This window comes from Amblyomma maculatum, chromosome 6 (assembly GCF_055883805.1).
Source record: "Amblyomma maculatum isolate TAMU_Amacu chromosome 6, ASM5588380v1, whole genome shotgun sequence".
Classification (NCBI taxonomy): domain Eukaryota; kingdom Metazoa; phylum Arthropoda; class Arachnida; order Ixodida; family Ixodidae; genus Amblyomma; species Amblyomma maculatum.
In genome coordinates, this window is record NC_139349.1 from 145,211,053 (window position 1) to 145,225,036 (window position 13,984).

Consider the following 13,984-nt stretch of genomic DNA (forward strand, 5'->3'; position numbering starts at 1 on the left):
TTGAGGTTCGCCGTTATACCTAGCGGGTAACAGCCTCTCGGAAGCGAGTACTGTATGCGTCCCATATGCCTTAGCAGTCCCCCTGTTTAACATGAATGTAAAGAGGCGTTATGCAGATGATGCATTCCTTGGCTTATGAAATAGTTCTAGAGATACCAAGCGTAATTCTGACTACTAATTATTAATGCACGGCTACTCGCAAACTTCCTGCTTACGAGGTCTCATATTGCAAAATTCGTCTACGTTGACACCCTTGAGAGACAACCTCGTTGCTTGCTTATACTCAATTACTGGATCCTCAGAGGGTACTTCTTCCATACCCTAATTGCCAAAATTGTCGTAATGACAAACTTCTTTTTTCCAAAACTGCAATTATATTTGCCAGAACTGCGTATACTTTTTGCAGTAATCCGTAATGCTAGTCTCTTCATCTCAGTCTTGTTGTTCACTACATTCTATTAATCTAAAATTTCCTATGCCCGTAAGACATGCTTTTGCAATAGCAGTTGTGATCAAGGACATGACTAACCTTCAAATGCCACCGAGGTTCCAGTCCTGCCAAATTGGGACGTTTGCAGTGTTGTTTGTTCACAAACAGCCTCACAGTGTTTTGAAGTAATTATCTTCCTGCAGGTTCTGTATAACGCTGCACGCATGTTTCACTTTTCACCATCTAGAAACATTGCAAAACTCTTTCTGAACTTCTCGCGTGCCTAGTAAGCCACCCCGCCGGGGTGGCGCAGTGGTTACGGCGCTTGACTACTGTTCCCAAGGACGCGGGATCGAATCCCGGCCTCGGCGGCCGCTTTTCGATGGAGGCGAAAAGCAATGCGCCCGTGTGCTGTGCGATGTCAGTGCACGTTAAAGAACCCCAGGTGGTCGAAATTTCCGGAGTCCTCCACTACGGCGTCTCTCATAGCCTGAGTCGCTTTGGGACGTTAAACCCCACAAACCAAACCAAACTTCGATGTTTTTATTGCAGGCTTTAGAAAATTTTGCCAACGTACTTAACGCCTTTCTTGGTAATCTTTGCCCCAAGAGACGTTGTCGTAGAAAATTCATCACCATATTTTGCTACTTGTCTATCACGTTTTTTTTCCTCACCTCTGCGGTGCCTTTTCATTTATCTTTTATTGCGAAGCAATACTACTTTAGCTACCACCTCCGTGCCATGCCGCGGCCGCATAGCAACGCTTGACCTTTCGCGTGACCTCGCTGCGTGACGTCATACCATCTGTGTAAAAACGGAGCCCCATCTCACGCCGTCGCCTTGCGCGGCGCATAGCCATGGCCGCGGCCTGACTCCCGATCATCTCACCAGGGGCGCTGCGCGTGATGTGACGTCATACCATCTGTGTAAAAACGGGGCCCAATCACACGCCGTCGCTTTGCGCGGCGCATAGCCACGGCCGCGGCCCGACTCCCGCTCCTCTCAGCAGGGCCGCTACGCGCTATGTGACGTCATACCATCTGCTTAAAAATGGGGCCCCATCTCGCGCCGTCGCCTTGCGCGGCGCATAGCCAAGACCGCGGCCTAACTCCCGCTCTTCTCGTCAAGCCCATGAGATGCCGCCTCCAGCCTGTACTCTTCGGCAGGTTGCAAAGAGAAAGCATCAGCGAGCTACGGAGACAGAAGAAGAACGAGAAGAACGGCTTTCCAAGCGACGAGCTCAAGATGCAGCCAGGCGAAAAAACCTCTCAGCGTCTTCGGCAGCAGAATCAACGCCAGAAGCAAGTGAGGAAGTTATAAGTGTGGCCGACAGTGTGGAATGTGCATCTCGTTCCAGCACTACTAGTTCGGAACGCCGGAACGCAGCCAAACGGGAGCGACGTGCCCAAGAATCTCCGGAACAGCGGCAGCAGCAACTCTAGAAAGAACGTGCGTATCGAGAGAGGCAGAATGAAAAGCGAAGAAAACGACATGCCGAAGAAACACCCGAGCAACGAGAGGAACGTTTGAAGAAAACACGAGAGAAATCTCTCACCCAAGCTACCCGGACTCAAACCGATGATAGTGTTGTGGCACAGCGCCGTGAAGAACATGCAAGGAGAGTGAAGGAGTTTGAAGCGGCAACAAGTGAATTCAATACACGCTTTACTAACAATCCGTTTGGTTATGCATGTTGGGTGTGTGACCGGTTGTGGTACAAAGACAAACTTACGCCGGTGAGTTCCCTCATGTTTCCTACATTGCTTAAGGATTTACCGCATTGGAATGAAAAGGATTTAAGCCAGTGCTGTGGTGTTGTGCAGACCAAGAGTAATTTCTTCACAGATCACCGAAGCGTATTTATAGGTTTAAATAAAAGATGAAAACGAGTAACATGTGTGTGTCGTCATTCTTATCTGTGCGTGTTTACCCATGCCAAACATAGTAGAAACATAGCACAGCCAAGAGTATCACCATAACCATACTAGAATAAGCATAACCAGAGCATCCCCACAAGCGGCAGAATAGCAGAACCCATGTATTGCTTCGCAATTACCAGGCTTAACCAAGCTGAGCCACAGCCAATTTTTTTTTTTTTTTACTTGGGGAGGCGGGGGAGAGGCATTTAACCTACGTAGAGAAGTCGACTGAACTGCGACTCCTCCCTTGGTGATACGTGCAGGGGAGCCCTCGAGCCGTGTGTTTGGCGCCTTGCACGACGGTGTGTTCGAAGGGTCCATCCAGTCCCGCGGGAACCGCTTTTACGTGGAGGCCGCGCACAAGTTCTTCGAGCGGCGCACCCCGTTCCACTCGGTGCTGTACTCGGCCGGAGACGTGCAGATGCCCGGCGGATGGTGCGGCGTACGCGGGGAGACCGCGCAGTGGATGCAGCAGTTGGCTGCCGCCGTCAAGCAACCTGACCCAAAGCTCAAGGTGAGATAGCACGCGCAACACTAGAGCGTAGTGTACTGCACGCATGCTCGCCATGTTCTCCGCGGGGAGGTCAGGCGCGCCATGACGCCCTTCAGCGTCCTGTTTTGAGCAGTGCCAACGGGTGTAACTTGTAGCACGGCACCGTCTGACTAAAGCTAAGTAAAGCGTTTGGAACTGCGTCTAGTACTGGGCATACAGGCGTTTCCCAGTGCCGTCCGCATGACGCGACGCTTACAGCTGGACGGCGGAAACAGGCTACTATTTGGATACAGGGGCGTGGGGAGATTACGTAGCCACATATTTATGACAGGTTTATCTTAGTCGGATGGTCACAGGGTCACAGGAAGTTAACGATACCGTCGTAGTTTAAAGAAGGAACCGCTTTTATTGCACTTGCTACCTTAACCTAGTTTCTCCAATTTTTTTTCGTGGTTGTCGTCGTCCTGTCCACATGTCCCAATTTCCCCATCGTAAGAAGATGCAGTAGAAAAGTAGATTGTCCACGTAGGCAAATTGTTCAACAGAATTCGTACCGGTGTGCATCGCCGGTTGAGGCATATATGCCGTATTTATAAATGCAACGCAGTCAAAGCTACGCGGTTTTTTCAACCTTCAACGTCTGTACACGAAGCGCTACTTGTCAACACTTCTATGGATATTTAACAAAGAAGCCCATGGTCGCCGTCACGTTTGACGGCGCACTGTGGTAAGAAGCCGCCAACTTTCATCTGCTTGTAGAACTGCAACCAAGCATAACCCTAGAATGAAACTGCATATATGCCTCTTAAAGAGTACCTTCCAACCCATCGCGCCAATCTTTTATAATGAATTCGCTGTCAGCTGCCTTAACGCGTGCTATTGAGTAGATTATAGCGACCGTGATAGAGGGTCTGCCGCTATGTATCGGAATGTAGTCAGCGTAACTGGTTGCAGGGCACCTTTTGGGGGCCATTTGTCTTTTCGTTCTTGCTTTGTATTGCAACTATATATTGCAACGGTTTGATTAGATTTGTAGAGTTTAACGTTCAAATGCAACTCACTCAAGTAGGAATGCCGTAGCAGTGCGTTGCGAATAATTTCGACCATTTTGGGTTTTTAAACGCACATCGCACCGTACACTGACGTTTGGCTTTTCAACGTCTTCGTAAAGCGGTCGAAACTGCGTCCTTGGTTTGGAATCAGCAGTCGATATCCCTGGCCACTGAGGCACCATAGCGGGACACCATATCGTAATTGACGAGATGCGAAGCTCTTGCGCACTCCTCTCTCAGTTCAGAAGCCGCAAGCCGCCGATATCCGTGAAGAGATCAATATAGTTTCTGGGCCATATTTGCAGGCCTCGCGGACGAGACGTCGCGGTTCGCGACTGGAGCGCTGGATTGGCCGGCGGCCCCTGGCTGAAAAGGCCGAGGAGTACTACGACGATGACGACTTTGAGGAAGAGAGCGACGGCGGCATTAACGCGACCGTCCGCGAGGACCGCCGTCGGAGGAGCGGCCGACGGCGGCACACCTACCGCGTGTGCGGCCTGTTTATCGCCATCGACCACCTACTGTACGCAAAGTTTAGCGAGCAGGACAACGACGCCGTGCGCACTCGCGAACGCCTCGCCACGCTTATCGCGGGTCACGTGGAACGCGCCTCCCAGGTCTACCGACGCACCAACTTTGACGGCATTGAGGACGTCAGCTTTAACGTCCATAAGATCAAGGTGCAGTATCCCGCTGGCTCGACAGGCAGGATGAACGAAGCGCGCAACAAAGAAGTGCATTTAGGTTTCGTTATCTGGTTTATATTCTACTGGAAATTTAGAAGAAGAAATGGACATGGGCAGGACATGTAGTGCGAAGAGAGGATAACCGATGGTCGCTGAGGGTAACAAACTGGATTCCAAGGGAAGGAAAGCGTAGCAGGGGGCGGCAGAAAGTTAGGTGGGCGGATGAGATTAAGAAGTTCGCAGGGGTCAAGTGGATGCAGCTAGCACGGAACCGGGTTAAGCGGAGAAATATGGGAGAGGCCTTCGCCCTGCAGTGGGTATAATCAGGCTGATGATGATGATGATGATCTGGTTTATGGGGTTTAACGTTCCAAAGCGGCTCAGGCTATGAAAGACGTACGCCGTAGTGGAGGGCTCGGGAAATTTAGGCCACCTGTGGTTCTTTGACATGCACTGACATCACACAGCACACGGACGCCTTGCTTTTTGCCCTTACCGAAAGCGGCCGCCGCGGCCGTGGTTCGATCCTGAATCTTTGGGCACAGCAGTCGAACACCCTGACCACTACACCACCGCGGCGCGGCTCATTCAAACTTAGTAGGGACGTGATTGAAGGAAGCTGCAATTTAAGAAACAGGACCTAAACACAAGGTAAAACCATAGAACTTGGAACCATGGGATCACGCGCGCACAAACTATGGTTAACCAACTAACAGCAAACGCATGCACCCCTTTACCTGCACGTCCTTCTCGCGTCAAGTATGCCTCCATATCGCTACTTTTCTGTACGTGCGCGCGACCTGCCTGGCTTCAAAAAAGTTTATCATGCTTGCCGCGAATATTGTTTGGTGGCATTAAAGAAAACGTATCTGTCTTGGAGGACATTAGGACGGATTCAAGAAACATCGAGTGTACAGATTTGAGTGTTGTACCGACGATGTCCCCAACACACTACGTGAGTGATGAAAAAAAAACAAACAACGTTGTGTTTTGTATCGTCAGTGAAGAGAATCGTATTACATAATAAACATTAAAATGTTCTACCACAAAAAAGATGTTCCGCCAGATATGGTTTCGGCAGGGTAGTATATTGGCGCGCAACTCTTTTTTCAATTTAAATACCACCAAGGCCTCAAGTTCTTAACTTGTGAGATCGAGGACGCGAAAAACATGTAAAGGTGGTATTTTTTACATGTTCAGTGGCCACCAAGAATGCAATTTTTCTTGATCGCGATTTAAGAAAAATGGTTCGGTTTATATCTGAAAAAGGTTCGAGCAACCCCGAAGAAACGTCTTTGACGTTTTTCATTTTCGCAAGATATTTTCCAGCATACGTAGTAATGTCGTGTTTGAATTCTTCTAGAGCACACTTGAAAATATACTAAAATGTGGGAAATAAAATGTAGTATACTGATATGTACATTTGTAATTTAATGATTTCTTTTTGTTAGGAATGAGCCACCTCACGAAGACTAGAAAACGATCGTTCATGTCGGATGCGATTGTGCCACACGATATTAATATCAAGATTTACAGAAGGAGTTGTAACGCATGCTGAATTTGTAGGGGCATTTTTGTAACGAGCTAAAAATGGGGGGGGGGGGGGGGGGGAGGGGGCATGGAAGGACTCTATGATTAATGTTATGGTGGTTTCTGCTATCCGAGACAATACTAAATAACCTCCACAATTGAAAGCGTATTTAGGCTATAAGAACGTGAGGAACACATCTGTTGTTCCACTGGGAGGTGAGTACACAGCAGAAAAAACTTCATTTCCGACGTTTACCGTGAACACATACAAAATAACCAGGTAATGCGCAAAAATTGATAATTGGTTTACAGTGGCACTCCGTGGCAATATTTATTTATTTATTTATTTATTTATTTATTTATTTATTTATTTATTTATTTATTTATTTATTTATTTATTTACTTATTTATTTATTTATTTATTTATTTATTTATTTATTTATTTATTTATTTATTTTCGATACCCTCAAGCGCCGAGGCATTACAGAGGGGAGTGGGCAAGCAAACAACGCAAGAAAAAAATTATTCTTGTTAAAGGCGGCACAACAACGTAGTTAAAATGTAGCAACACACAGTATTCGAAGCAGTCAAAAAAAAAAGTGCAGAAACAACAACTGTAACAAATGCAACGCAAGAAACTGAACAAACATAGCAGAAAAAAATAATAATAAACGAAGAAAATAACAAAGCAACAAAGAAACTAACTATTCGCATCAGATAAAAGCATCGTCATCAGAGACTGACGATAAGCAGCATAATCCTGTATACAAGCCTGTATACAAGCGTGTATACAACTTGGTGGCTTAATAATTAATAATATTAATTATTAAGCCACCACCTCTCTTCTCTAAGCGGCTGAAAAAAAAGTTGGAAACCTTCTATAAAAAAATATTGCATCCATTATTGCACCCGCGGTTAGGTTACGGCTTTAAATTAAAAAAAAAACTTAAAATAGGTGGTCCATCGGGTGTTGTTTGTTTCGTATAAAAAGGGCACTGAAATGTAGAACACATATATATATTAGGCGGTAGACGGTAAGGTAAATTAGAAGTACAGCAGTATCGGCCTCCACAAGCTCTGGAGCAGTATGTCCTTCAAAGGTTTCAATAAGCGACTAAAGATCACTTCATTTAATTTCTAAACCGGATGGCAGTCTCGAGAAGGATATTCAAAGCCGGGCAGGTGTGCTATGTAGAAATATAATCACAGCTTTAAAATGTACGCCGATGTTTTGCGGTCATCTATTCATAGCAGCATCTCGTTTCTATGTGGGCTTCAAGTGTGGCCCCATAACTTGTTTTGATGCGCCCTCCGGAAGTATCCGCTACTGAAATTATAAAGTAACTATCTTTTCGAACCCCATTTCAGAGCGCTGTCCACTACGCCACGACGGCCTCGTGAGAAACTGATCTTAATTCTCCTTGTCTAGAGTTAGCGATGACAGTGACAATATGGTTATTGATAGTGGTGACAGTAGCGGTGATAATGACGCTGCATTTAGTGATGATGGTAATAGTAGCGATGAGAGTGACTGTGTATTTAGTTGATATCGATGATCCTAGCGGTAGTGATGATGTGGTAATGACAGCAGGGATGAAAAGGACGAAGAAGTTAGGGAAGAGCAGTCACGCAAAGTGGCTTTCGCCATTTACACTCTGAAGCAGACCTTACCGCTGTCGTGTAATTTTGCCTTCCTTGCGGGTCGTCACGTGATGCCATAACTCAGTCTCAGACCGCAAGATGGGCTGCTTCACGGCATTTCCAACCTTATTTAATAATTCAAGCAACGTCTTCATTTTCTAACATGGTTATGCCCCGAATTCCCAAGTTTCCAAAGGGGCGGCGGTAAAAGTGACGTTCTCAAAAAAATCTGTCATTGGCACTATCGGTGCTCTGAGCGAAAACTCGGGACGACGCATCGACACGACGGCCGCGTATCTAGCTGGTGGTAGTTACATGTTCGGGTAATGATTGGTCGGCGGGTTGTGTGACGTCACGAGGCCGCGTGACATGGCCGAGTTAGCTGAGAGCTGCTTACTCAAGGAGGCTTTTGATATGGGATTCGAACACGGGACCTTTCGATGATGAATCAGACCGGCTACGCACGAGCATTCGTACGGCTTCGATAAAGCGGAAATTTGTATATCAATGTCGCGTGTTCTCGCATATAGTGCGACAGCTTACCGCAGCAGGCTGATAAGTCCGCGCGAGATATAGGGCACAAACTAAGCCATTATTGATCGCAGCTGTCGCCGCGTACACTTAAAGGCGAGGTTTAAGTGTCCCCATTTTTTTCTCCTGAAGTATTTTTCCACGTGTGGAATGTGCCCTTCTAGCTGTATCTAAGCATCTCCGCCTCTCGCACTTCAGTGTCATGTTGTTCAAATGTACGATTCGTTGCATGTTATGCACTTGACTATAAGTCGTACGGCGTAATCATTAGCATATTTTAGGCTTTGGGTTATGCACTATTGTTCCAATGTCGAGTAGCAAATTTTATTACCTAAATCTTGTTCTCTCTAAGCTTCTCCTTTAGTCACTGTTTTAGTTCCTTCTTCATGGTAAGTCTATCCTGCGCTGAATCTAGCTAACTAGGTACTTTTGCCAAGTATAAACAAAGAAATAACGTTGCTGGTGTGATTACATCTGCAACAGCGACTTCAGCAAAGAGGAAGCATTCTGAATATTAGTACCCGTGGCAAAAAAGCTCAGTATTGCGTTGATCGTGCAGCTGCTGCCAGGTTAAATGTATTGAGATAAATCATGCCGTTTGCGAGGCAACTTTCAGAGTTCGGGTACTGCGGATCATGAGCGTTTCATTGCCCAAAATAAAAACTAAGATTCTTGCTATGAACACTATAATCTTGCTCCCAGCAATACTAACTGCAAAGTTTCCGGATCCAGATCAACGATACGAAAAGCTGTTCAGCTGGTAGCAACCCGTTCTGTCAGACCAACATGGACCCCACCCTGTTCCTGCTTACGATGGCCAAGTCGGCAAACTTCGACGAGTACTGCCTCGCTTACACGTGGACCTACCGAGACTTCGACGACGGGGTACTTGGGCTGGCTTACTTGGCAAACGCGACGGGTGAGTGGGGCTCTGATCCTACGCTGAGGAAAAGGGTTACGTCCTTGTTAGGCCCTGAATCGAAGCGGTTCAATAAGAGTTACCTTAGAAGACGACTGTCAGTGTGAAAGTTCTAATCCGCAGGTTTATAGCAGAATCATGTAAAGTATGTATTTACACTTCATGTGGGTGTCCGCCGGCAGTGAGTGCCTTACTGATCGGTGCACTGCGCTTTTCCGAAGCGACTCAAGCTACGAAAGACGCCGTAGTGAAATGTTCCAGAAATTTCTTTAACGTGCACTGACATCGCACAGTACACGGGCGCATTGAAAATTTTGTGTGCGTTTTAAATCTGTGTATAGAAAATGAATTGCGGGGTTATCTTTCACACTCTCACATGCTCGACCCCTGAGCAAATCCATGCCAAACAACGCCTTCGCACGTCGAGTTCAAGCTCAAGACAACTTTATTGCCGTCGATGTAGAGGCTCCTCTGCCCCGCAGGGAGACGTCTTTCGCAAAGCGTCCCGTGCCAGACTCGAGCTTGCTGCGGAGGAGGGCATCCCAGGTTTCTTAATCAGTTTAAGCAGAATTAAGTAAACCGCGGGTAATTTTCTTTTCTGAGTGACTGCTGTATAATTTGTGCGAGTTGTGGCATCAGAACGCCACTGCGGAGGAAAACGTGGCCCAGAATAAGTGAGGATAAATTTTCAAACCAATCCTACATCTTCAATACTAAATCTATACATTGAGTGGTAGGGTGAATATGAGCGACGAGAGAGAGAGAGACTGAGTGATTGTACTGCGTCGCCGCACAGCCACATGCTTCCTTGATACCACTAAGCCCGTGGCTGCTAATGAATTTTGCAACAGGTGGTTCTTGAGAACGCTTCAAAAACAGCGGTTCCTTGGCAATCACGTCTTATTTGGTAGTTTTGCTGACTAATCGTTCTGAAGCACTAACCAAAGGCTAGTATAGATGTGAGCGCGGTAGTCTTTAAATGTTCAACGGTGACTGGTCCAGGATAGGTTTGGAGGATTTATCCCGTATTAACTTTGCGCACAGGTTTATGCTCCGGACAAAGCACGAGGAGAACCTTTAAAAATAAAAATTTCCGAGATCACTCCAGAATCTGCACTGAAGAAACGCGTAAGCCTAAACGTTGCTTTATAAAGCGATTTCGCCGTAGCACAAATTTCCACTAGCCCCGCCGGGAAGGTGCAGTGGTAAGACGCCCCACTACTGCGCCGTAGTTCCCGGCTTTGAACCCGACCATGGCGGCTGCGTTTCGATCAAGGCGAAACAAAGTAGCGTCCATGTGATGTGCGATGTCAGCGCACGTTAAAGATAATAATAGTAATAATAATAATAATTGGTTCAGAGGAAGGGAAAGGCGCAGTATCTTTCACACTTGCTCTGTGGACACCTGACCGCGCCGTAAGGGAAGAGATGAAGGTGGGAATGAAAGTGAAAAGAGAGAAGGGGAGTCGTAGTGGAGGGCTACGGAGTAATTTCGACCACCTGAGGATTTTTAACGTGCGCTGACATCGCACAGCACACGGACGCCACTTCGTTTCGCCTCCATCAAAACGCAGCCGCCGTGGTCGGGTTCGAACCTGGGAACTCCGGACAGTCCCCAGGTGGTCGAAATTACTCCGTAGCCTTCCACTACGGCTCCCCTTTCTCTCTTTCCACTTTCACTCCCACCTTCCCCCTTCCCTTACGGCACGGTTCAGGTGTCCACAGAGCACGTGTGACAGATACTGTGCCTTTCCCTTCCTGTAAACCAATTGTTTGTTGTTGCATTGCTCTTGGCATTTTCACTCACACCTTCCTCCCTTCCCAAACGGCGCGGACAGGTGTTCACAGAATAAGTTTGACAGATGCCGCGCCTTTCCTTTCCCATGAACAAATTAGAAAAAAAATCAGAGGTGAACCTGGGTTGTGCAATGTCACCTTGAACAACCTTAAAGTTCAGACATACCGCTCGTTTTCTTTCTTATAAATCAATGTACAACATACAAGAAAAATATGAAAACGAGATTAGATATATAATATACAAGAAAAAATATTAATCGTGACCTGGTTAGGTTAGGTGTCCACAATTCCGTGGCATCCACTCACAAGTATAAGGCTCCTTCCTTTCCATAAAACCTAATTTAAATAACAATCATGAAAAAAAAAAACGCGGATTGAAAATCGGGTGTCAAACGGTATCGCTGCAAAACTCAGGTTTCACTGTGTCACTAGGTTACACCGTGCACTAGATCACGTGCACTAGGTTCAAGCCATGCTTAAACCCCCATAATTTTTTTGTCCGCGACATGTCAGCAGAATTCCACGAGTGATAAATACTGGGTCTTTCCTTTCCTGTAGACCACTTGTCTCTAGTTAGTTACCTAATTAACTCTCACTAACCATTTTGTCACTTGCACATCTTTCCGATGGTACCAGTCTACCAGTCTTTTTCCGATACATCCACTAGGCTCTCTTGCGAGTGACAGATACGGGGTCTTTCCTTTCTTGTAAACCACTAAGGTAGGTAGGTTACAACTTTAATGATTCAAAAAGAACCAGGTGAGGGGGGGGTAAAGGGAAGCGAGGGAGCAGGACGACGATGGGCCCTCAGGCCGCTCTAGATGGCCGGGCACTTTTGTGCTTCGGCGACCCCTCGGGCCCAGCTCACTGTCAGAAGCTGTACCTCTGGCAGCGAGCTGCGCAGAGCAGCCTCCCATCGCTCCTGGTGTCTTGGCCCTTGCCACGGGGGCTTGGGTTTGTTCGGGCAGTTCAGGAAGACGTGAGTGAAGTCGGCTCTGGTTCTAGGACACAAGTGGCAGTGAGGAGAGGTTTCGCCACGGTTTATAACAGAGAGAAGGAAAGGGGTCATGACTGTGGGCGTCTGAAGTCTGCGCCAGAAAGCCTGGTCGCTTTTGGGAAGAGATTTATGCGGAGGAGGGAACAGCAGGCGGGAATTTCTATAAAATACGGTGAGGTCGTGGTAATTAAGAAGCCGATCTCTGGCACTGCGAGACGAAGGCACCAGGTCGCTCTCAGCCCGGTTGACGAGTGCTCGGGCTTGGGAGTGGGCGGCCGTGTTGCCTGGGTGTTCGCTGTGCGCAGCGACCCAGAGGAGGGTGATGAGGTGATTCGGTGGAGGGGATGATGCTAGAATGTTTGCGGCCGGGGAGTGGATTTTGCGATGGGCATAATTACTAATTGCTGTTTTGGAGTCTGAGAAGATATACTCCGCAGAGGAGTGTGTGATTGCTAGGGCAATTGCTGCTTCTTCAGCGTGCAGGGAATCCTGCAAATTTGGAATGGACGCACTGACTATCGTGTTGTGGAATCCATCCACGACGCCTAATGCGAAAGCTGGTCGGTTTGAATATTCGGCCGCGTCTACGTAAACTGCCGGAGCGCCAGGAGGGTAGTGCTTGTGCAAAGTCTTGGCTCTAGCTTTTCGTCTCTCACGATTATTCTCCGGGTGGGTATTTTTGGGAAGAGGCGGAATGTAAAGATTGTTGCTAACAGCGGTGGGAGGATTGCGTGTGGCCGAGGTATGACCGGGTAGGTTTATCCCAATTCGGCGCAGAAGAATTTGGCCGGTTTCGGTATGTGAGAGTCTGTGGTACTGACTAATGAGGTGAGCTTCTACCAGCTCTCCCAAGGTGTTGTGAACCCCTAGTTGAAGTAGTTTTTCAGTAGGCGTTGATTTAGGGAGGAGGAGAGCGCTTTTGTAAGCTGTGCGGATAAGTCTGTTGAGTTGCTCGGTCTCCGTGGGTGTGAGGTAGAGGTAAGGGATGGAGTAGGTTATCCTGCATAGGCAAAATGCTTGAATGAGGCGACGTGTGTCTGCTTCCCTCATGCCGCGATGGCGATTGGCGATACGCTTAATTAGTGAGGCTGTATTCAAAATGGCAGCACGAATTAATTTTATGGTCTCGGCGTTGGAGCCGTTGTCAGAAATACTGAGACCTAAAATTTTGATTCTACTAACTCTGCGGATGGGGGTGTCGTTTAATGTGACTTGAATATTAGGGGGGTTCCGTTCTTTTAGGTCCATGACTATGAGCTCAGATTTAGCTGCCGAGCAGCTTAGACCAATGCTGCTTGCATGCGTAGCAACAGTGTCAGCGGCCAGCTGAAGTTTGGATTCTATTTCGCCATGGTTGCCGGTATTGACCCAGATGGTGATGTCATCCGCATACAAGGAGTGGTAGATGGAAGGAATTTTGTCAAGATCCCTCGCTAACGGGATAAGAGTAATGTTAAATAGAAATGGGGACAAAACTGCTCCCTGGGGCGTTCCCTTACTGCCTAGCGTGAAAGGGCAAGTTTTTACTGTGCCTAATTGTAGGCAGACGGATCGGTTGCTGAGAAAGGCAGCAATATAGTCATGCGTGCGAGAGCCCACGTTTAGGTCGCTCAGTGATTGTAAAATGGAGGAGTGGGCAACATTATCAAAGGCCTTCTTCAGGTCCAATGCAAGGATAGCTCTGGTGATGTGAGGGAAAACGGGATTGAGCACATCCTCCTTAAGTTGTAACATGACGTCTTGAGTTGACAGGCCCGCGCGGAAGCCAAGCATGGTGGTGGGGAAGAGCTGGTTTTGCTCCATGTATCGGTTAAGTCGATTTAGGATTACGTGCTCCATGACTTTACCTGTGCAGGAGGTGAGAGAGATTGGTCTCAGATTCTTAAGGTCTACAGGTTTGTTAGGTTTTGGTATGAAAGTTACCTTGGCTGATTTCCATTCCGGAGGCAGCGTGCCCTGGTCCCAGTGTTGATTCATGTACCTAGTGAG

General features: G+C 47.4%; 2 protein-coding genes and 1 pseudogene across 2 annotated transcripts in view; 2 read left to right on the forward strand and 1 right to left on the reverse strand.

Annotated features, from left to right (window-relative positions):
- The window catches only part of LOC146186971 (disintegrin and metalloproteinase domain-containing protein 10-like), a 63,238-nt gene that overhangs the window by 18,786 nt on the left and 30,468 nt on the right, over positions 1–13,984 (forward strand). Inside the window, exons 4-6 of the mRNA XM_084608153.1 lie at positions 2,613–2,863; positions 4,200–4,574; positions 9,015–9,201. Of these exons, the coding sequence (XP_084464279.1) occupies positions 2,613–2,863; positions 4,200–4,574; positions 9,015–9,201 (813 nt within the window). The remainder of the gene's footprint in view (positions 1–2,612; positions 2,864–4,199; positions 4,575–9,014; positions 9,202–13,984) is intronic.
- LOC146186972 (uncharacterized) lies at positions 1,553–2,296 on the forward strand (annotated as a pseudogene).
- Positions 11,816–13,243, reverse strand: LOC146186973 (uncharacterized). The gene has a single exon (XM_084605832.1). It carries the CDS (start codon positions 13,241–13,243, stop codon positions 11,816–11,818), a length of 1,428 nt encoding a protein of 475 aa, XP_084461958.1.